The sequence below is a fragment of the Caloenas nicobarica genome, chromosome 19 (genome assembly GCF_036013445.1).
Source record: "Caloenas nicobarica isolate bCalNic1 chromosome 19, bCalNic1.hap1, whole genome shotgun sequence".
NCBI classification, from domain to species: domain Eukaryota; kingdom Metazoa; phylum Chordata; class Aves; order Columbiformes; family Columbidae; genus Caloenas; species Caloenas nicobarica.
The window spans coordinates 1,600,299-1,621,570 of NC_088263.1; the positions used below are offsets into that span (position 1 = coordinate 1,600,299).

A 21,272-nucleotide genomic window follows, 5' to 3' on the forward strand; every position below is an offset into this window, starting at 1 on the left:
ACCAAATCTCCAGCAGGATACTCACTGATGGGTGCATGCAGCGCCACGTGTTCTTGGTAGGGAGTGTAGTATTTGTACTGCTTGCCGCAGAATTCACAGGTGTAATTGCCAGTTTCTGTGAAGACAAAACAAAGGCAAAGATCAGAAGGGAGCAGCACCCTCTCACACGATCACTGGCTTCCTGACTTTTTGCACAGAAACTGGCCAGGTGACAAAAACTAGAGCCTGTTCCTCATGCACTTGGAACTTCCCTGCCCTGTAATTCACACATCCTTTTTCCCAACAAATGAAACGGTATCCAGAGGGACGGACCATGCATAAAAAGTCCAGTAGAACTGAACAAGCTACAGGAGATCATCCCGAAACTACAGCACTTAAGTGTACAAAACAAAGGAGAGAATCCATTTCTAAAGTCTATGTGACAGATGACACAGTTTTGTCTTCTGGTTACAGACAGTCTGTGATGTTGTGGACAAGAGGAAACAAGTTGTCAGGTTGAAGTCTTAATTACAGAACTTTTATATTGGGATTGTAGATTTCTCTTGCAGGAGGAGGGACTTTTCTGCAACAACTGTGGTAATTCCTGCTTTGGGGGTACTTGAAATAATGAAATAGCATAACCACATACAGACACCTCCTACTCTTGCCAGTGCTGGGAAGTACAGAACTGACAGCAATGTGCAAGCCAAAGGAAAATCCAGGGTTAATCAATTGTTTCCAAAATGCAGAATTCAGATAAATGTTTTGGCAAAGTCTGGTCCTCCCTTTGTTTCACTCTGTTTGATGAACCCACCACAAAGGTGGTGTGAACGCAATCGTCTGCCATCTGTCAATACACCTGAAGACCCTCCCTAATCACTACCGATTTGTTTTTCTCCTGACACTCCTTCCTCTTCTCTTTGCAGAGCTCCTGAGCAGAAATCATCACAAAGCTGCATTTCTTCAGGCGAGGGCTGTTGGTGTTTGGTGTTCATCTGAACCTAAACACATCTTTCAGCACCCGTAAGGTCCCAACACCTCTGTGTAACACAGTCCTTTCTGGTTTTCCTAGAGGCACCCCAGCTAATGCCAGATTTTAAACCCTCATGCTTTCTCTGTCACATTTTAAGCTGTATAATGTCTCATACTTGGACCAATCTTCTGGAACGGTTCCGGCTCCTCCTCCTTCACTTCATCTGCTGCTATGACAGCCTGGTCATAGGGGTCTGCAAGAGAACAGAACCAGCAAGAGGGATGACACCAGCCTCAGGTTTTCCTTCTACAGCTGCACGGGCACTGAATGCTCCTGCATCTGTAATGACATTTCCATCTGTAACAAGATTTCAAGACAGGAATTACAAACGAAATCACCCCTCTGTCTGACTTGTCCCTCTTCTTCCTCAGGTGCCCCAGGACGACCCCCACTTTCAGCCCAGTAACGTGTTTTGTAGGTATATAATATTTAAAAAAATACAGAGAAATACTGAACAAACACATTGCGAAGCCTGATCCACATTTTCTGATTTTTTTCCAGTGCATCTCCTGTCTAATGATGTCATACTGTCTGAAAGTGGGCACGGTAACGCAGTCTGCAAGCAAGTCAGCTCACAAAATACAGACCAGTGACCTTCTCCCATCTAACGGCACAGCTAGCAACAAATCAGAACCCAACCCTTTTTAGAAAATAATTTAATTTTTGCCTTGAACAATTCACTACATCACCAAGGACATGAAACACCTGCTTCTTTGATTTTCAGAAGCCTGAACAATTGTGTGTACAACAAAAGCCTGGTATCTACTAGGGCTGGGCATCAATCTACTTGCTGTAGACACTGAGGGAGGGAGGATGCTCCCTGTCCCGCTGCAATCAGTGACAAAACTTTACTCTTACAAGTGTAGAATCGGACCTGCTGTGCCTGAACTACTGAATGCTTGAAAAGATTTGTGAAATAAAGCACACGAAGGATCTCGGCTTACCTGCCCGGTTTTCTGGGGCCCCTTCCACACTAAAAACTAACACAGAATAGAAGAAGGAGGGGAAGAAACAAAACAGAAATTAAATCCTCTTAAATGGCCTTGTTTTCCTCCTGCATTTCACGCATGGCTTCATCTTATTTCAGCCCCACAGAACAGACCAGGATTTGTGCCCCAGTCCCTCCTCTTCCCAGCAGCATCCACACAGAACTATTTCAGCGTGCCCAGCCCTAACATACGCAGATTCTCAAGGCCTTTGTTCTGACACTGACACAGCCCCAGGTGAAGCTCAGCCACACAGCTGCCTTACATTTGTGCCTGCTAAAACACGACCAGCCCCTCGGAGGAACGGACACTGAGCGTTCATGCAAGACCCAAGTGGAAGCCACTTCCAAAGCCCTCTCGTAACCCTAGACAGAGCTCCCTGAACCACGGCTATGAGGACACGTTTCTGACAGAAGCAGACAGGTCCATCTCACAGTGACTTTCAGTCCCCGTAATTTAATTCTGGCTCCTCACGGGAGGCAGGGACTTGCCGCGGTGCGCTGCAGGAGCTGTTCTTAGAGCATGTTCAGATGTCCACACGTTTCAGCTGAAACCAGCAACTTTTCTAGACACCACATATTGTGAAAAACCACTTGCTATTTTGAGACAGTTCAGCTATTCAAAACCTTCTGCTTTCCAAGCAGCCTCTTTCTAAAACTCTGCCAGGGCTCCGTCCTTGGCCAAGTGAGGAGCAGTCCCAACAGATCTGGAGCACACACAGCGACAGCCTGGAGTATCTGTGATATCTGAGTCGAGCTTTAGATGCCCAGTAAGGAAGGGGCAAGCCAAAGACAGTGGCTTGTTGCTTCTATTTCCCCCAGTGTAGAAAAAAGAAACACTGTTTCTGGAAGAAGGTGTCTGCTTCTGCTCGAGTGTCACCAGCCTCGGCCACATCTACATTCACAGAGGAGCAATTGGCCTGTGAGGTCCACTGACAACTGCATCAGTTCACTGCCACAATGATTAACAAGAACAAAACATTTCTCAACTCTGAAATGTGGTTTCTCACCAAGGAGCACGTTGGGAACAAACCTGTGAAGTCAGAAACCAAAAGGCAAACGGCTCTTGCCCAGCGAGCAGCCAGACTGACAATTTACCTTCAGATGCTCGGTTCTAGCACACCCATCCTGACCATGAACCTTAATACAGAAGGACTGCAAGTACCACAGGTCCCCGCAGAAGGTATTATTTGGATGCACACAAAGACAATCGAGCACAGCAAATCTCTTCCTGCAGTGCCTGTGGACTGTGGCTCCGCTGCCAGAGCCCAGCGAGCCGTGCTGTGCTGTCCTGGACATCGCGGGCCGCAAGAACCACAGTTTGCCTTCCCCAACACCTTCTCATTCTAGCTTGGGTGTCTGAGTGTCAAAAACAGTACTCACCATCCACGGCATGTAGGTCTCTGTGTTCTTGGAAGCAGCTATAATATTTATATTTTTTCCCACAAATGTCACACGTGTACCTAAAATTGTCTGTAGGAAGAAGAAAACAGGTCACTTTAGAAACTTGGAGGTAAAAGGCAAGCACTGCAGACAACGCTGCTCAATCAGACACCCCACGCAGTTACGCCCACCCCACGTGCTCTGTCAAATCTCTATGGCACGCAGACAACCACTGTGTCACCACGTCCCCTGCGCGCTCCCTGCTCTGCGGCTTGGGGCATGCTCTGATCTGTTATTTCCTCTTCATGCCGCTCTGCTCTCTGGCACAGCCTCCACCAGACCCCAGAGCAATGAAGACACAGAGCAGCAGGCCCTGCTGAAACCTCCTTTGGAAGTACTGGGCAGGATGGGGACAAACCAGTAGAACCAACCCCAGGGTCAAGGATGAGCTGTTAGAACTTAATACGCTGACTACACCCCAGGCTGGATGTGCCTACACGCTGATATACACTGGGTTCTCCCTGCGGCTGCTCAGCGATCACTAACTGCATCCCAGATCCTGTATGGGCATGTTCTAACAAAACCAAAGAGAATCAACAATCCAAAGCACGCAGGACAGTGAGGTGTTCAATGAGCAGAGGACTGACAGGGCCTGGTTTCATACAGAATCATAGAACCATTTCAGTTGGAAGAGACCCTCAGGATCATCGAGTCCGACCATAACCTAACTCTAGCACTGACCCATGTCCCTAAACCTCATCTAAATGCCTTTTAAACCCCTCCAGGGATGGTGACTCCCCCACTGCCCTGGGCAGCCTGTTCCAATGCCCCACAGCCCTTTGGGGAAGAAATTGTTCCCCGGATCCAACCTCAACCTCCCCTGGCGCAACTTGAGGCCGTTTCCTCTGCTCCTGGTGCTTGTTCCTGGGGAGCAGAGCCCGACCCCCCCTGGCTCCAAGCTCCTTTCAGGCAGGTCAGAGATCAGAAGGTCTCCCCTCAGCTCCTGTTCTCCAGCTGAACCCCCAGCTCCCTCAGCCGCTCCCATCACACTTGTGCTCCAGCCCCCCACCAGCTCCGTTCCCTTCTCCCAACTCGCTCCAGCACCTCAAGGGCTTTCTTGGTGTGAGGGGCCCAAAACTGACCCCAGGATTCGAGGTTTGACCTCCCCAGTGCCCAGTAGAGGGAGACAGTCACTGCCCTGGGCCTGCTGGCCGCACCAGTGCTGGTACCAGCCAGGATGCTGGTGGCTTCTTGGCCACCTGGGCACACGCTGGCTCATGTTCAGCCGCTGTCACCAACACCCCCAGGGCCTTTTCTGACAGGCACTTTGCAGCCGCTCTTCCCTGAGCCTGGAGCGCTGCCTGGGGTTGTTGTGACCCAAGTGCAGGACCCGGCACTTGGCCTTGTTGAACCTCATACAATTGGCCTCAGCCCATCCATCCAGCCAGGCCAGATCCCTCCGTATGGCCTTCCCACCCTCCAGCAGATCAACACTCCCACCCAACTTGGTGTCATCTGCACACTCACTGAGCGTGCACTCGATCCCCTCGTCCAGATCATTGATAAAGAGATTAAACAGAACTGGCCCCAATACTGAGCCCTGGGGACACCACTCGTGACCGGTCGCCAACTGGATTTAGCTCCGTTCACCACAACTCTTTGGGCCTGGCCCTCCAGCCAGTTCTTTATCCATCACAGATACACCATCCAGGCCAGGAGCTGCAGCTTCTCCAGGAGATGCTGTGGGATACGGTGTCAAAGGCCTTACTGAAGTCTAAGGACACAACATCCATATGTTTGTACCCTCGATCCCCTCTCTTCATCCCAGCACCAGCCGACCCCGTTACCACAGCTGTGTGGGGGAGACAGATGGAAAAAAGCTCATGATGCTTATGAATTCATTTTGGTCTGACCAGGGACAGTGAATATCTGTGGTTCAGCTGTCACGTCAGGGTAGGAGGAAAATTTCACTTGTCAACTTGGTGGGGTCTTTCTACCCTCCGATGTCTGCCATCCGCCTCGGGGTACAGACTGACACCCAGAAGCAGCCACCCCACTGCAACCTGCAGCGTTGCACTTGTCAGCCGGCCACACAGAATCACAGAATCACAGAATGCCCTGAGCTGGAAGGGACCCACAATGATCATCGAGTCCAACTCCTGTCCCTGCACAGGACAACCCCACAGTTCACACCATGTCGCTGATGGGTTGTGTGCTACCAGCCCACTGCAAAATAAAATGCATCAGCTTGTGTAGCCACAAAGGATCTAGAAACTGATGTGTTTTACCCACCACAGGAGCACACAGGAGTGTACGCAGCAGCTACCGCGGCTCCATGGACAGGCAGCTGCTCAGAACCTCCCCGGGGGTAGCTCAGTGTTTGTATTCATGTATCCATATGATTAGCAAACTTAAAGCCTTATTTATATATAAAGACCTATATATATATATAAAAAAGTATATATATATCTTTAATAGATATATTTATATATAAAGACCTTCTCGCTCTCTATAACTGCCTGAAATGACATTGGAGGCAGGGGGGGTGTTGGTTTCTTCTCCTGAGTAACAAGTGCCAGGACCAGAGGAAACGGCCTCAAGTCGCGCCAGGGGAGGTTGAGGTTGGATCTGGGGAACAATTTCTTCCCCAAAGGGCTGTGGGGCATTGGAACAGGCTGCCCAGGGCAGTGCTGGAGTCACCATCCCTGGAGGGGCTGGACAGACGGAGATGAGGTTCTCAGGGACATGGGGCAGTGCCAGGGGTGGGTTATGGTTGGACTTGATGATCCTGAGGGTCTCTTGCAATCAAAACAATTCTACAGTTCTATGATTTTTACTTCTTCCACACCATGTTCAAACACAGTAGAGTATGCACATTAAGTAAGCTTTTATTTTACTTCCCAAGTATTTTGTTTTTAAAATAAATAAATCTTTTAAGCTAGTATACATTGGTACAGTCTAATTGCTCACTTGGGCTCACTGCTGCAGCCCACCAGCACACAGGGTTTCAACACTAAATGAAGAATCACTTTCCGACCTTTATTCTGCTTAGCAGAATGAAAGTAGAAGCGATGGTGATCCAGAAGAGAAAAAAGCCAAATATAAAAGGTGTTAAACAGCTGGGCACTGGAACTTGACCCCTGCTACCAAAATATATTTGTATCTTAATCAGAACCCAGCAACGCTAAGCTAGATCTAAATGATTTTTAAAAGTCTAGGCTGAACAAGCGAGACAGACCCTGGGCATCTATACCGAGATGAAAAGGGTTCGCTGCTTCAGACAGTGCACTGCTTAAGGAAGAGCAGGAGGAGAAGAAAAACACGTCTGTGAGAAAATTCAAGTGATAAAAGCACTGGTGGGTCACATTTAACTATGTTCATTATATAATGTTTAGAAGTCTACTTCTGCGGTTGTATAACAGCGCTGAGGGTCTCAATCTGCCCTGGACTTTTTGTGACAACAAAGACAATGTAATGATTGTCAGTGAATACCTGGATGTTTCTTGCAAATAAAATCCAGTCAATTATTAGCAGAGAAAATTCATAACGTGTCATCAGTTATCAGTCCCACATTGTTGGGCCTACAAGACAAGAAACCAACCTCCTTTTTGAAGTGTAACGAGCCATGTGGTAGATGAACCAAAGACTAATTCTTCAAAGGAATACCAAGCACCAAGCACTTTCAAGACCTCCATTTGGAGGAAGAAAACTATTATGGCCTTAGTTTGGAAGAAAAGTGCTCAATAAATAAAGTTGTTAGAGCAGAATAAAACTAAATGCTAGAGGCAGACGATTGCACAGACTCAAACAGGCAAGGCTCTCTGTCTGTAACTTAGGAAAGACTGGGGGGATTTTGCTGTCACCAGCAGAGACTTGAGTAGCACATGTTGGGTATGGCCACTGCCTTCCCTAGGCTGTGTGGGGAAAATGAAAACACGATAAAAAGTGTAACAGCACACCCCAAGAGAAGAGGGGTTTGCTTGTTTTGTTAGGGGATTGCTTTCCTTAAGGAAGAATGACCTCCAGATATTATAGCGAAACAAGTTGTTATGAGGAGTAAGAATTTGTCCCAGCTGGCACTGGTACTCATCTCTTCCTTGACTCTTTAAAGGAGGTAACACCCAGAAAACAGTGCCAGGTCTGAGAGACGAGGAGCTTTACAGAGAATTCAGAAAATATCAGGAGGTTGCTGATGTGTAGCGAAGCTTTACCCTTTCTGAACAACCGTCACTCTTCTAGGGCTGTACCCAAGTGCCAGACTTCTTCCTTCTCACCCTATAAAGCTTCTTTGCTGACAGCCGCCCAATATTTCCAGTGCTGCTCCCAGCAGCCACAGCTTTCTTAGCAAGAAACTCGCTCTCCAGCTGGGGCACTATACCCAGTGCATGTATAATAATAACACAGCTTTCACTGGGAAGGGCTACAGGGACCTCCCAGTGCCCGGGTGTACCCGGCAGTGCCCCCTGCTCCCCATCCCCAAACCTCTGCAGAGATGGTACCAGACGCAGCCAAACTAGTGCTGCTTCAGCAAATCTGCTGGGATTCCAGCTCTCTCCCATCACCAGGTAGGCATTAATGCAGTGCAGCTCCACAAAAAGCAAAAAGATACCAACACTGCACTATTAGGACTTCAGGAAAAATACAGGGAAAGCTGCTAATTAGCCTACTAACTAGCACAGGGGGTCGGTGCTGTCTCTTACCACTATTCAGGCAACAGTCCTGCAGAACACATCCTTGCTGCAAGCTGAGCAATCGCCATGTTACGCCGCTGTGAATCTAGAGTTTCAAAATGCTTAAGAGACATCTAGTTCAAAACCAAACTCCAGCAAATAGCATTCCTCGTTCATGCTCATGAGTCTTTCCAAGGGGAGCTGCGACTCCAGAAAGAGGTCTAAGGAGCAATGGCCTTAAAGTCAGACCACATTTAATCTTGTGAATCAAGACACAGCATCACATCTTACTAGAAAAAAAGGCAAGGAACAGCCTGGACACAAGGCAGTTCCTCAGGTATAAAGGATGGACATACTGAGATGGCAAACAGGCAGGTTTTTCAAGCACCCCAAGAAATAATTCCATGGGATCTGAAAGCATTTTTGACCACTCTGCTTGCAAGTGCACATCCAGTAAACGATGGGGAATGTGTCTGGGGCTGCTGCAGCTCCTGTCCTGCGGTCCCTGTTCAGCAACGACTCGTAGCTGCTGAAATACCCTGCCCAAGGGATGACCAGCCAGCACACCTTTCTTCCCAGAAATTAAATATTTTGAGATTTTTTTGTTGTTTTGCTTCAAATATTCGGCAGAGAAGAAAGCACATATTTCATTTTAGCAGGAAAGAGGGAGGGCGGAGAACACATGCCCAACAGCAGCAGGCAGAAGCAGCTTCTTTCCTCAGGCCACTTGGTCCAGGTTCTCAGTGGTTTTTGCTTTAGAAACCCAGGAAGGGAACTATAGCAATCAGAAATGTGTTGAAATGTCAGGACTTGTGTATCACAAGCTAAAAATACAGATCACTTAACCCACCCTTGGAAGTGCAGGAATCCGAGACCACAAAAACTGTGTACAAACCAGTTCCCACCGGGCTCAAAGAGCTCTGCGCAGCATCACAGAAACCCAAACTGGCAACGGTTACGTCCATCATGCAGATGACATCCCTGCAATGCTGACAGAAGGGTACAGAGTGATGGGGTCTCTACACAGTGGGCTGTGGGAGCTTCTTAAGGACTTCTCCAAGGTGAGGAACAGTCTTCCCCTGACCCAGAATGCACACTGACCTTTCAAATGGAAGAAGCCACAAAAGCCACTTGATAGAGGAGCTCTCGCAGCGACTCAGCACTTTGCAAATACTCTTGAATACTAAGCGATCCTATTCTTAGAGAGCATGGCAGAAATAGCTGTCCAGTAGGGACAGCATCCAAATGCGGAAGGGCAAAACTGCTAAATGTAAATAGATTCCAACAGCCTGATGAATTATTTCTAAAATCCAGCAGCGTTCCAGGTCCCACTCAAGAACAAAGCAGCAAAATTTAAAAAATAAGAGGGCAGTCTGGACAGCACTACTTGTCCTGCTCCATGGTCAGCGTGGCACCTTTATACCAGAAGGTTTGAGAATGGTAAAGGAAGAACCAAACTCCAGGAATTCCGCATTCCTGGCTCACCTTGGGAAACAACACTTCCCAATCAGTTCATAAAGCCCAGCAGCATCTCTGAAAGCAGAAGACAGTTGGATTTCTTAAAGGTTAAGTCCGCTGCAATACATTTATCTGTCATCTCTCTATTTCAGGCTGTGATGTTTCTCCCCCCAAACAGGCTTTCAGAGTGAGGCGTATGTGGCAAGGAAGCATCAGCATCTCCTTCCAGCCATGGCAGGTGGATTGCAGGACAGTCCACAAGATGTTCTGATGCTTTCACATTCCTTAACTGTTTCCTGGAAAGCTGCTGGTGGATGCTGGAGTTCTTACCAGTCCTGCTGGTGATAAACACAGAGTGCTGGAGCTGGTGAATGGCATCACCTTTCCTGGGATGTTGACCTCACTGAAAGGAACCATGAGCAGCTCCAACACTCCAGGAAAAGCCAAAGCAAACATGACTAAACCACCCAATACAAAGAAAGAGGAAAGGCTGGCATTTTCTGAGATAGGTGTCACTGGGAAACACCCTTCTGAGCCGTGTTCAGTGCACGGACTACCAGAGCAGCCTCCCCCAGAAAACCAAAGTGCAGCTCCTGCTTCCTTACAACAGAACAGAGGAAAAAAAAACCTGGGACCCTCACTTGCTTCTGTGGCTTCCACCCGGGGCAGCACAAAGACAGCTCTGGAGAGAGGCTTCTTCTCCCTTTCAGCAGCCAGAGGGGCACCTGGAGGGAAAGGAACACACGGATGGTTTCCTAAGCCAGCGGGATATTCCCCACGCAGGTTCACGGACAATTCCTTTGACCTGCCCCTTTGGCATCTTTAGGGGTTTCCTTCTCCATGCTGGACTGGCAGAGGTAGGATGGATGTTTGCAGACAGAGAGTTCACTGCCTGTACAACTCCAGCTACTCCGCGTTCAAACTGTGTTCTTGCAGAAATTACGAGCTTTACAACCACGTTTTACAGCCAAGTAGAGAGTTGCCAGTAAAATCAGTTTCAATCTACATCAGGTGTCTAATGGCAAAATTCCTTGAAAAGGGAGCAGGACTGAGCCCAAAGTCAGCAGCAACTCCTTAAGAGGATTAAAGTATCCAGAGTTACATTAGTAAGGATTAAAGAATAACAAAATCCAGAAATTTGGAAAGGACAGAAACCCTCACACACAAAGGCACAAGCCAGCTCCTAAGTGGGGGTTAGGAAGAAACTGTCCCTGTGGGCAAACTATTCCAGGATCACTCATTTCACGATCATTCGCTTCCTTCCCACAAACCTTTGGCCTCTATCAGGAACACTGGAGACATTTAGGCAGACGCTGCCTTTACCTAGCACGGTGCTTCCCGTGCTGGGCGAAGGAGGCTCCAAGCCAAGAAAAGGCAATCCCAAAGCCTCATACAGAGGGGCCCAATCCCTTGAAATGACCAAAAAATAGCGCAAGACGTTAGCTCACCTTCAAGCTGGCAAGATGCTAAATGACAAGCGAGAAGCACGGAGCCACGGGCTTGTGTCCCGTCTCCCCCTGAAGCATCTCAGAGCTTAGGCCCAGCTCCTAAGAAGAGCTGGATACATCCAGTAGCCACAGGCCTGACTCCTTATAGCATTTTTTAAGCTGCGTTCAAGCAGGTGACCAGTGAATTCTAGGAGTTCTGTGTCACTTTATCCAAACCATATCTCAGCTGAGTGGATCAGCAGGATGGAGACTGAAGCGCAGACCATCCAGGGTTGGAAGGAACCCCTGCAGGTCTGGAAACTTGAGGCCAGGCTGGCAGGAACTTCCATACCAGGGGAATATCCCGAATTAATTTCTGACAGACAGCTCACTTCTTCCTAATACTCTGATGGTCACGTACTGTAATTTGTTTTAAAACGTTTTGGGGAAAAGGTGTTTTGGGTACTACTCACTGGATGCTGGCACAGAAAATACTTCCCAGGTGTTCTCAGAATGTTACAAATCAATGAATTTCTTTCTCCCATAGTTAAAACTATGCTAAAGTTGAATCCAAACAGACAGCAAATATCAGCAATTTAAAGTGAAATTTTTTTTCTGTTTTACGAGAATCCCAAAAATCAGCATAATGAACCAGGACATTCACACTCCATGACCAAATTCAGACAGATCAGACAAAATAATTAAAGCCAGCAGGTCTAGTTTCCTATTTCTTCATTCTGGCGTCATTTCAAGGAAGTGTTGGATTCTTTTTTATTCAACTTGTAACTAAGTGTAAGATTAAAAAAAAGTTGAAAAGAGTGTGTTAAGCTGCTACTACCAGCAATTTGACAATGAAAATCCTCAACCTTACATAATTTTTAAAAAATGCTTTACTGGTATATACTTCACCTGTCAATGCAGGAAGATGCATGTTTTATATCAATAAGGATGCTGAATCTCCATCATAAGTAAAAAACTCAATTCAGCCCATGTGGACTCACACACAACACACAATTAAGGTTATTTCAACTTCCTTTTGGAATCAAAATGGTTTGGCTGGGAATACACACTACTTATCACAACCGTCTAGATTAAATGACGTAGCGCTGAGAGTTTCATAAAGGAAAAGCAAATCTCATCTTGACTTTTTCCTACTCATTCGTCCTTGACTAGAAATTTTGTCCCATTTCCAGATGGGAATTCACAGGACTATCACTGCCTGGTTTCCAAAATGGAAATAAAAAAGTGATAGTTACATGACTGAGTGGCACTGACAAAGAGATCCTGGATCCATAAACCTTTGTAAAGAACAAACTAAAATTAAAATAAATTAGGAAGGATGCAGAACCTTCCCCTCTACAATCAGCCAAGATAAGAACACTAACCATTTTGCTTAGGTTGAAAGGAAGAAATCTTAAGAAGGAAACCCCTGTATTGCTCTGCCTTCCCTGGTTATAAAGATCCTTAGAGGTGAAAAAGCCGAGAAGTGTGGTGAGGCCAGCTGGATTATTCAACTGCCGCATCTTTTTGATCGGTTTCTTGGCTTACAAATGATTGGAATATAGTTTTCAAGAAATAAAAAACCACAACCTAAAATTGTTTTGGTTTTTTATGTGCTATTCAGGTTTATTGTTGAAATGCCAACATGCAGCTCGGTAGACACAGGTTCAGGTTGAAAGAAGAATCTGGAGTAATTAATGCTGTTTGAACACCTTTTCTCTTGCTAAATTCCAACCATGTTGGAAGACGGAAAGTGTATCACATCTCAATGAACAGTGGAGGGATGTATTTCTATCTTCATTAAAGCTCTCCTGGCATCTTCAGGATAAACTGATGGATGACTAGAACAGTTTGAGATTACTACCATTCTTACCCTTTTTTATTTGAATAAATATATCTCTCCATCACTTTCGCTGCCTAGGAACTCTCCGAGAAATCTGTTGCAAAGTATTAACATCCGGCTTTTTATAAACACGGTCCACCTGGTCAGTATTTGCGAAAGGGGCAGAAATTTAACTTTTATGGGTATATTAGCAATTTTCTATATAAGATCATGGAATGGTTGTGGCCTTGAACCCTTCCAGGGATGAGGCATTCACAACTTCTGTGGGCAACCTGTTCCAGTGCCTCGTCACCCTCAAGGGAAGAATTTCTTGCCTATATCTAATCTAAATCTCCTCTCTTCCAGTTTAAAACCATCACCCCTTGTCCTATTGCAACAGGCTCTGCTTAAAAGTCTGTCCCCATCTTTCTTATCGGCCCCTTTTAAGTCTGGAGAGGTTGCACTAAGGTCCTCCCAGAGCTTCTGTTCTCCAGCTGAACACCCCAGCTCTCTCAGCCTGTCCTCCCAGCAGAGCTGTTCCAGCCTCGCATCATTCCTGGGGCTCCTCTGGCCCCTCTCCAGCAGGTCCATGTGTGTCCTGTGCTGGGGACCCAGAGCTGGACCAGCACTGCAGGGGGGTCTCACCAGAGCCGGGCAGAGGGGCAGGATCCCCCCAAACCTGCTGCCCACGGGGCTGGTGCCACAGCCCAGGACACGGGTGGTTTCTGGGCTGCAGGCACACATTGCTGGCTCATGTTGAACTTCTCAGCAACCAACACCCTCAAGCCCTTCTCCTCAGGGCTGCTCTCAACCCATTCTCTGCCCAAGCTGTATTTGTGCTTGGGGGTGCCCCGATCCATGTGCAGGACCTTGCACTCGGCCCTGCTGAGCTCCATGAAGTTCGCACGGGCCCACACCTCGAGCCTGTCGTGGTCTCTCTGGATGGATCCCTTCCCTCCAGCGTGTCGACCGCCCCACACAGCTTGGTGACACCGGCGAACTTGCTACGGGTGCACCCAGTTCCGCTGTACACGTTGCCAACAAAGATGTTAAACAGCACCGGTCCCAGTACCAACCCCCGAGGAAGGCCACTCATCACTGGTCTCCACTTGGACATCGACACATCGACCGCAACTCTCTGAGTGCGACCATCCAGCCAATTCCTCATCCATCCATCCATCCAACCTCTGTCCCTCCAATTTAGAAACAATGTGAAGATAACAGATTTATAGACACCTTGAAAGACTCCTTTTCTAAAACCTTACGTTAAAACTACAGACCGAGCAACCTCTCCAGAGCTGTGGGACCGTAGGACTTGCATGAACGTCAAATCCTCCAGCATGAGTGCCCGTGTGCCGTGGGCCTGAGCGCACCCTACGCGGTCACAGGGCAAGACACCCAACAGGACACCTGAACTGAGAACAGCCGAAAAGAACTCTCAGCGTAATCAGTATGTCAGAAGAGCAACTTCAAATTTACCCTGTTAAAACCAGGTCCAGGAATGGTTACCTGTTTCACCCAGCCTCAAAAAAGACATTGGTGCTGTGATGTGAAGGTACTGGGTCAAAACTAGAAAAAAAGAATAAAAGAAAGGTAAAGGGAAATGGATCTCCTGTGTTACAGAAAACCTGAGAAACTGCAGTGAGAAACTCTCTCCCATTCCAGTCCTGCAATGTGCTCAGAGAAGGAGAATGTAAGAGCAAGACAGGAGTATCCTGTGTTACCTGTGCCAAAAATGTCTTGTTCCATGGGAGAACAAATAACCCTGGCCCTGGAGTTGCAAAGAAATACACTTTTGTGAAAGGCAACAACTGAAGCACTGAAGGAAAAGATCTCAGGCCTTAAGGTCAACGTTTTGTAGCTCCCAGAACTAAGTTCCATATTATTTTCTCAATGTCCTCCTCCTGCACCGAAACTTATCATTCTTGGTCTCAGCCCAGTGGTCATTTAAATTTGAAGATGAACGTATTAATCTACTTGTTCGGCAAATGGGAATCTAAAGGGACTTTACCTACTTAAAATTAGAAAAATAAAATCCATTTTTATAGCTCTCCCCAAGAAGTGGGAGAATTATTAACTAAGAACATTGCAAAAATTAATCACAAAGTTGTAAATGACTAACCGCTCACTTTGACATGTGTACGTGGGTGTGCACACACACGCATGATTTGCGTTAGGCTTTTAATTGTGCAAGACATTAGTAAGTTTTACCAAGCACAACAGTAGAATTTCCCATTTTTTGCTCTGCTACTCCCCCCAAAATAAAAGGAAATCAAAAGCTAAAATTTACTTTAAGGAAACATTAAGGTTGCAAATTTGAATATCGAAAATTAATCAAGAAATGGAGATGGCTAAAGGTTCTTCCTTAACCTTAAATTAACACCAGCAAACCAACTCACACATCTTTCCATTAGAACACAAAAATCACCACATATGCCTAAGGTCTGGGCAATAAAATCTTAATTTTGAATAGATTCATTTCGCGGTTTCAATTCACAACCCTCAGACTGTTCTCGCACACGCAAGGCATCAGCGCTGTGCCTGCGCAGCGAACTGCAAGGCAGATTCCAGCCCACAGCTTCGCTTCTAACCTTTCACTGCATTTTCAACTAAAAGCCCTTTTAGGCTGAACTTTCTCATGCTTAGTCAGAACCCAAAGGGAAAGATGTTTTTAAAATATAAAGCCAATCATTTTTTTATTTATGGGGTTGTGAAATATTTACTGTGTATTCCATTTGGAAAAAAAATGCAATTTTATTTTTTTTTCGCCCTGTAACTAAATGATGTCACACAGTGGGGACACATACTCCTCGAGGATGCTGTCCTGTGCACTGGTGAGGGGTTTGAATGCATTTGGCCAAGAAACTGCAAAGAAAAATATTCAGTTTACAGCCTACAAGACCCAGATGAAAGTCAGTGTGTGTCCCCACACCAAACAGCGTATCTTAGTCCAGCATCCAGGCACAATCTAGCACACAATAAGCAAGTAACATACTACTGTGAATAGGGAAGGAGGAAACCCAGCTCACAGATGACAGCACAGTTAATATTTAATTTTCAAAAATGTGACCCATCATCAGTCTGATAAGAATTCCAGCTATGAGGAGTTGGGATACGATCACGAATTCAAACAGGTCTTGCATTGAGGCATAAACGCTTCACTACATTGAGGTACTTGATAAGAGGGACTGAAGATGTGGCAAAGAGAAATGACTCAGGCATCACATGGCACCCACAAAAAAACTGTGCAGAGTGCGGGAGCTTCAGCACGAGGGGGCTGAGCAGGCTGGGAACGGCCCCGGCTCTGCTGAACCACGACGTGCTGCTCTCTTTGCTATAGAATCATAGAATCATTTCAGTTGGAAGAGACCCTCAGGATCATCGAGTTCAACCATAACCCAACTCTAGCACTAACCCATGTCCCTGCGAGCCTCGTCTAGATGCCTTTTAAACCCCTCCAGGGATGGTGACTCCACCACTGCCCTGGGCAGCCTGTTCCAGTGCCTGCTATGGCAAAACCCAAGCTTTGTGTCAGGCTTTGAGCCAGGGATGGTGATGGCATTGAGCTCATAACAAAAAAAACTGAGAGATACTGTGTTCTCCTGACGGTTTCATCATGTACAGAGCTGGGACTGGAGTTTCTCCTCTGAGGGTCATGTCGATACCGCTTTTATTGTAAGTATATCTATCCTTAAAAGCAGTTACTTTTAGCTCTGTGACTCTGCAGCAGATACTCTGCATCCCTGCCTTCCGTGGTATTTGCTTCTGTGTGACACAGCACAAGGAACACATGTCAACGGGCTTTTCCTTCCCTAGATTGTACTGGTAGAACTGGAGCCTTGGAGTTCAAATGCTTCTCGGCATTTTATATTATAATTGCAGTTTGCAGTATGGTTTGGATCTGTACTATAGCAACCAGTCACTCAAGAGGAGAGGAGTCTGCTGTCCATCCATTTCTCAGTCTATTTTGAGGGACAGTTTTGCGCTGCAGAGGACACTAAAGCCTGGACTGTACCAGAAGAGCTCAGGAACTCTTCATTTCACCAGCTGCGCCCTCTCTTCCCTGGAAGACGTATCTGTGTTTTTGTCGCTGTAGGATACCAGTATCTTTGTAAACCTTGGATTACACAAACTCCGTACCCCAAACACAAGGCCACAACTCACTTCAATAGGCAAAGCCATGTTGTAATACATTAAAAAGTTGCTATAAACTGGGAAGGGTGGTCAAGTGCGGCTATAGAGGGAAATAAAAGACTTCGGTTTAATTGCAGCAAAGAGGAGCTGAGATTTGCTACTGGCAGAAAGTCCCAGCCCGGGCTGGCAGGGAAAGCACTGGGCAAGGCCTCGCGTCTGGGAGGCTGAGGAACAGTCTGCACAGTAAATTCCTGAAGAACACGCTGGAAAAACAACCTTGAGGATATTCTACCCCTGAAGCAATGAAACTTTGTGGAGCCCAAATCCGTTTTTAAAATTCTTGCAAGCTCACAGCTATCAGTGTGAGCTTGCAAACTTTTGTCAGTGACAATCACCAATTTCATCAATTTTTATCCTGGCTTTGTGCAAGGAGAAGGAGTCCTCTTGAGATGACTAGAAGGAAAAGTGCATTTAAATGCTAGTTCAGAGTCACGAACTCTAGTTTGAGGAGCAATCAGCAGCTCCTCCTAATGAACAGACACTCGCTGCCCCCCCAATCTGATGAATGCCAGTAACTGGCAGCCTCTGAGTTTGTCTCGTGCATGGTCCTTCCAACAATTCTCACAGCAGGGTCCCCAACACAGGCGGCTCCTCCAGTAAGACCCATTACTGATCCCAGCACACGCCACGTTCAGTTGATAACAGGGTTGTTCTCCCTCAGGAAAGCGCAGCTGAAACCCACCTCGTCTTGGGGAGACAAGAAGGGTGCTACAGTCTGCTGCTGTGCAGGGCACGGAGTTACCGCTCCGCAGCTCAGCTCTGCCGCTGCCACCGCCTGCTGCCCCGCGGGGCACTCCTGCTGGGGGCTCCAGCCGGGGGGGTATGATACTGTTCCAGGTGCCTCTCACCAGCCCCCACGTGGCTCCGGCCACAGCTTGGGCACAGCTCCTCTCTTATGCGCATTGCTGCTGTTCTCAGCATTGCTTTGGGCAAGCAAGGGCTGCTGCTGTCTGTTCCAGGAAACACAGTCACTTTTTTTACAGTTAGGGTGGTGAGAGCCTGGCCCAGGTTGGCCAGAGAGGTGGTGGATGAACCATCCCTGGAGACATCCCAGGCCAGGCTGGACGGGGCTCTGAGCAACCTGAGCTGGTGCAGATGTCCCTGCTCATGGCAGGGGGGGCACTCGGGGAGCTCTGACAGTCCTTTCCAATCCAAACTATTCTATTAGTCTCTCTCTCCTTCAAAGGGCAATACGGAGAGACTCCTTCCGCCTCCCAGGAGAGATTCAGGCATGACACTCTCTCTGTAGTGCCAGAACTTCCCACCTACCCCAGAAAAACCTCATACCACAATGGTCTGGGAAGAGCTGCTCATCGGTGTCTGTGGAGGTGGTAATAACATTGTCACACAACATGCAAAGACCACTTTTTGCCCCTTCTGCCATCTGGTAACTCAACGAGGCGGTCTGAAATACCCGGTAAATATTGTCACCTGTGAGATGATACTGAAATGATCAACTGAAATGATGCTATGATTCAAAAATTACCTGCAAGCAGGAAAAAAGGGTTCCAACAGAACCGAATAGCCAACGGACACAAAGAAAAAACAGGTTGTGTTACGTGGGATCAATCTCAGGACTTAGTGGCAACTGGCCTAGGAGCTTTCACCCCATGGGGCTGGCCACAGCAAGCACAAATTACCAGGAGAGTTGCTCCCGTTTCCACTAAGGCACGAGTGAAGGAGACTGTGAGGCGCTGCCAAGCAAAGGATGGTCTGGGCTTGCAGACAGGATTTGTGCGCTGGACTCTCAGGTATCTCCCAAATGGTGGAGTCCACTGAAGAGCTGTGCAGGAGGAACCTGCTGCCAGCATGGGCACAGGGAGCTGCTTCTGAGAAACAGCACAAAACCCAGTTTTGCCTCTTAAACAGGACTGCAGGTACACAAAAGCAGGAGAAGGAGATAGAAAGAATGGGATCTACCAAAAAACAACCACTAGTGGTCTTCCAACCTCCAGCAAATGTCATGGAATTGCCATAGTAACAAACTGCAACACCGCTCAGAATGAAAGCCAGTGGAGCATTTGAACTGGGCTGTTTAGTGGAACTGCTTTTTCGTGTTGTTTTCCTGCACCCCACAGAACAACTGGCTGGTGGGATGCAAACAGTCTAACGGAGCAACCTTCACACTCATGGGCACTGCCTGCTCTTAAACTACAACTTGCTCGTCATGATCCTCAAAAAAATTGTAATTAGGGAAAAAAAAAAGAGCAAACCACCTGTCGGCAGCTCCCCTGAACTCAGCCAACCTGGCTGACACACTGGAGATGAATTCAAGGCTCCCAAAATCCCTTCTTCCTGACTCTTCCCCCTTTTAACAGTATTTTATTCAAAGATTCCAGGAATGGTAAGACTCTTCCCCACAATACTAACCAGCATTACTCGTCAGGCTCAGGACCTCTCCCCTGAGGAGCTCACCAGGCATATGTGAAGTTAATACACCAGCTATACTTTAAGGAACCTTCAGCTTTCAGTAAATCTTCTCCTCCCATTTCTCTGCACATTTGCTGTTCTGCTTTCTTTCCCAGGGCACAGAAATGCAAGCAAACAGCATGAGGCTGTGCAGACAGGGACTGGGCTGCATGCCCAGCACCTCGCGCTCTCCTCCTTTGCCACTCGCCTGCTGGTGGCCACTGCCAAGTGACTTTCTCTCCATCCTGCAGAACAGCAAACTCCTCAGTAAAGTCACCCGAGGGCCATCCAGGAAAAGGCTCAGAAGTACTAGGGACTGGTAGAGCTATTTGGTGTATTTGCTAACATCTGGTATTTTGAAAACAGGTATTAAAAGGCCACTGGGAAGTTGTAATTAGGCACGTGCCACCCTGACAGTTGCCAGAGCAACGTTAATTCTGTCCTAGGCTCGTTGAAAAAGGTAGAGACACAATCAGAAAAAGCAATAGTGACATGCGAGTGCTTACGCACTCCCAGATGAATTAAGGCTTCATAGGCTACCATAAAACTCACAGTTTAACTTTGAGCTCTGCAAGCCAATTATGGTTATTTTGGAAATGTTCTCGTACACAAGTTCCTCTTTCCTACAGAAAATAATAATACCAAAATCCAACAGCCTGAATATTACAAACCATAACCTGTAGCAGAGAGACAGATCTGGAACCAGTGAAGGCTGCCACGCTCTGGAGACCACGGCTGTGCTGGTGGAAGTTCATCCTGCCCCTACACCTCCTGGGGATGAGCCCAGAAACAACCTGTCAGCCAGAAGACCACCCGGGGGTTTCTTCCTAACCCAGCGGCAGCTCTCAGGCCATGGGCAGGGCTGCTGACCCAGTGCTGGTGCCAGCCTAGCTCCGAAAACTAGTGTCCCCAAATGGTGACACATGCACTGAACCCAACCTGCTTCATGAGGTTGGAGCATGGAGGGGGTTGGTCTCTTCTCCCGAGTAGCAAGTGATAGGACCAGAGGAAACGGCCTCAAGTTGCGCCAGGGGAGGTTGAGGTTGAGGTTGGATCTGGTGAACAATTTCTTCCCCAAAGGGCTGTGGGGCATTGGAACAGGCTGCCCAGGGCAGTGGTGGAGTCACCATCCCTGGAGGGGTTGGACAGACGGAGATGAGGTTCTCAGGGACATGGGGTAGTACCAGGGGTGGGTTAACGGTTGGACTCAATGATCTTAAGGGCTTCTTCCAACCAAAATGATCCTACAACTCTATGGCCCAGCAGAGTGCAAAGACCTGGTCAGATCTGAGGTGATGCTTCCCAAAGCCATGTCCCTGGCACACTGTCCCCACCAGGTCTGGCCCTGTGGACCCCTGCCTGCCCGTGGTTTTATTTCGCTGTCAGGTTGCCAAGAATTTCCTGTGGTATGCGAGCCGCAGGAGGGAGATTGTTTTTACAAAGGTTGTAACTCTCCTAAACATGACTGGAATTTCCATGGAGAATGACAGCCCAGATCTAGCCCAAATACTTTCTTCCCAAAGACTTCCAAGTCTGGAGCAAACCATAGAGGTGTACGAGCATCTTGGAAAAGCCTGACAGACTCAGGGACCCACATGTCAAACTGGACACCCTTACCTAGGAAAAATATCAAATAGAAAGTTTCTTTCAAATGTCACTTCTCCCTCTTCCTCCCTGCCAGTCAAAGTTGGGAGCAGTTAGACAAGCCTCTTTATTAACACATTAGCACTGTGGGTTGCATTGTTTTCTTCTCTCTACATGTGGGAATTCTGGTCTTGGACTCTAAGCCAAGGCTAGAAAAGTAACTCCCAAAGCCATGCAACTATGTCCCCATGAGCATATCCTCTGCTCAATACCACACATCTGTGGCCCTTCAAGAATGGGTCCAAAAAAAAGGCAGTCCCAAAGACAC

At 47.4% G+C, this 21,272-nt stretch overlaps 1 protein-coding gene across 10 annotated transcripts in view; it reads right to left on the bottom strand.

Moving 5' to 3' along the window:
* The window catches only part of ZNF618 (zinc finger protein 618), a 173,579-nt gene that overhangs the window by 43,634 nt on the left and 108,673 nt on the right, over positions 1–21,272 (bottom strand). For 8 of the 10 annotated variants that reach the window (XM_065648310.1, XM_065648309.1, XM_065648308.1 and 5 more), the window contains 3 exons: positions 3,381–3,470; positions 1,128–1,205; positions 26–115 (listed from right to left, as the gene is read on the bottom strand). In XM_065648310.1, coding sequence (XP_065504382.1) covers positions 26–115; positions 1,128–1,205; positions 3,381–3,470 — 258 coding nt within the window. Of the gene's footprint in view, positions 1–25; positions 116–1,127; positions 1,206–3,380; positions 3,471–10,149; positions 10,234–21,272 lie in introns of all 10 variants that reach the window. The other 2 variants (XM_065648301.1, XM_065648303.1) reach the window with 2 other exon arrangements.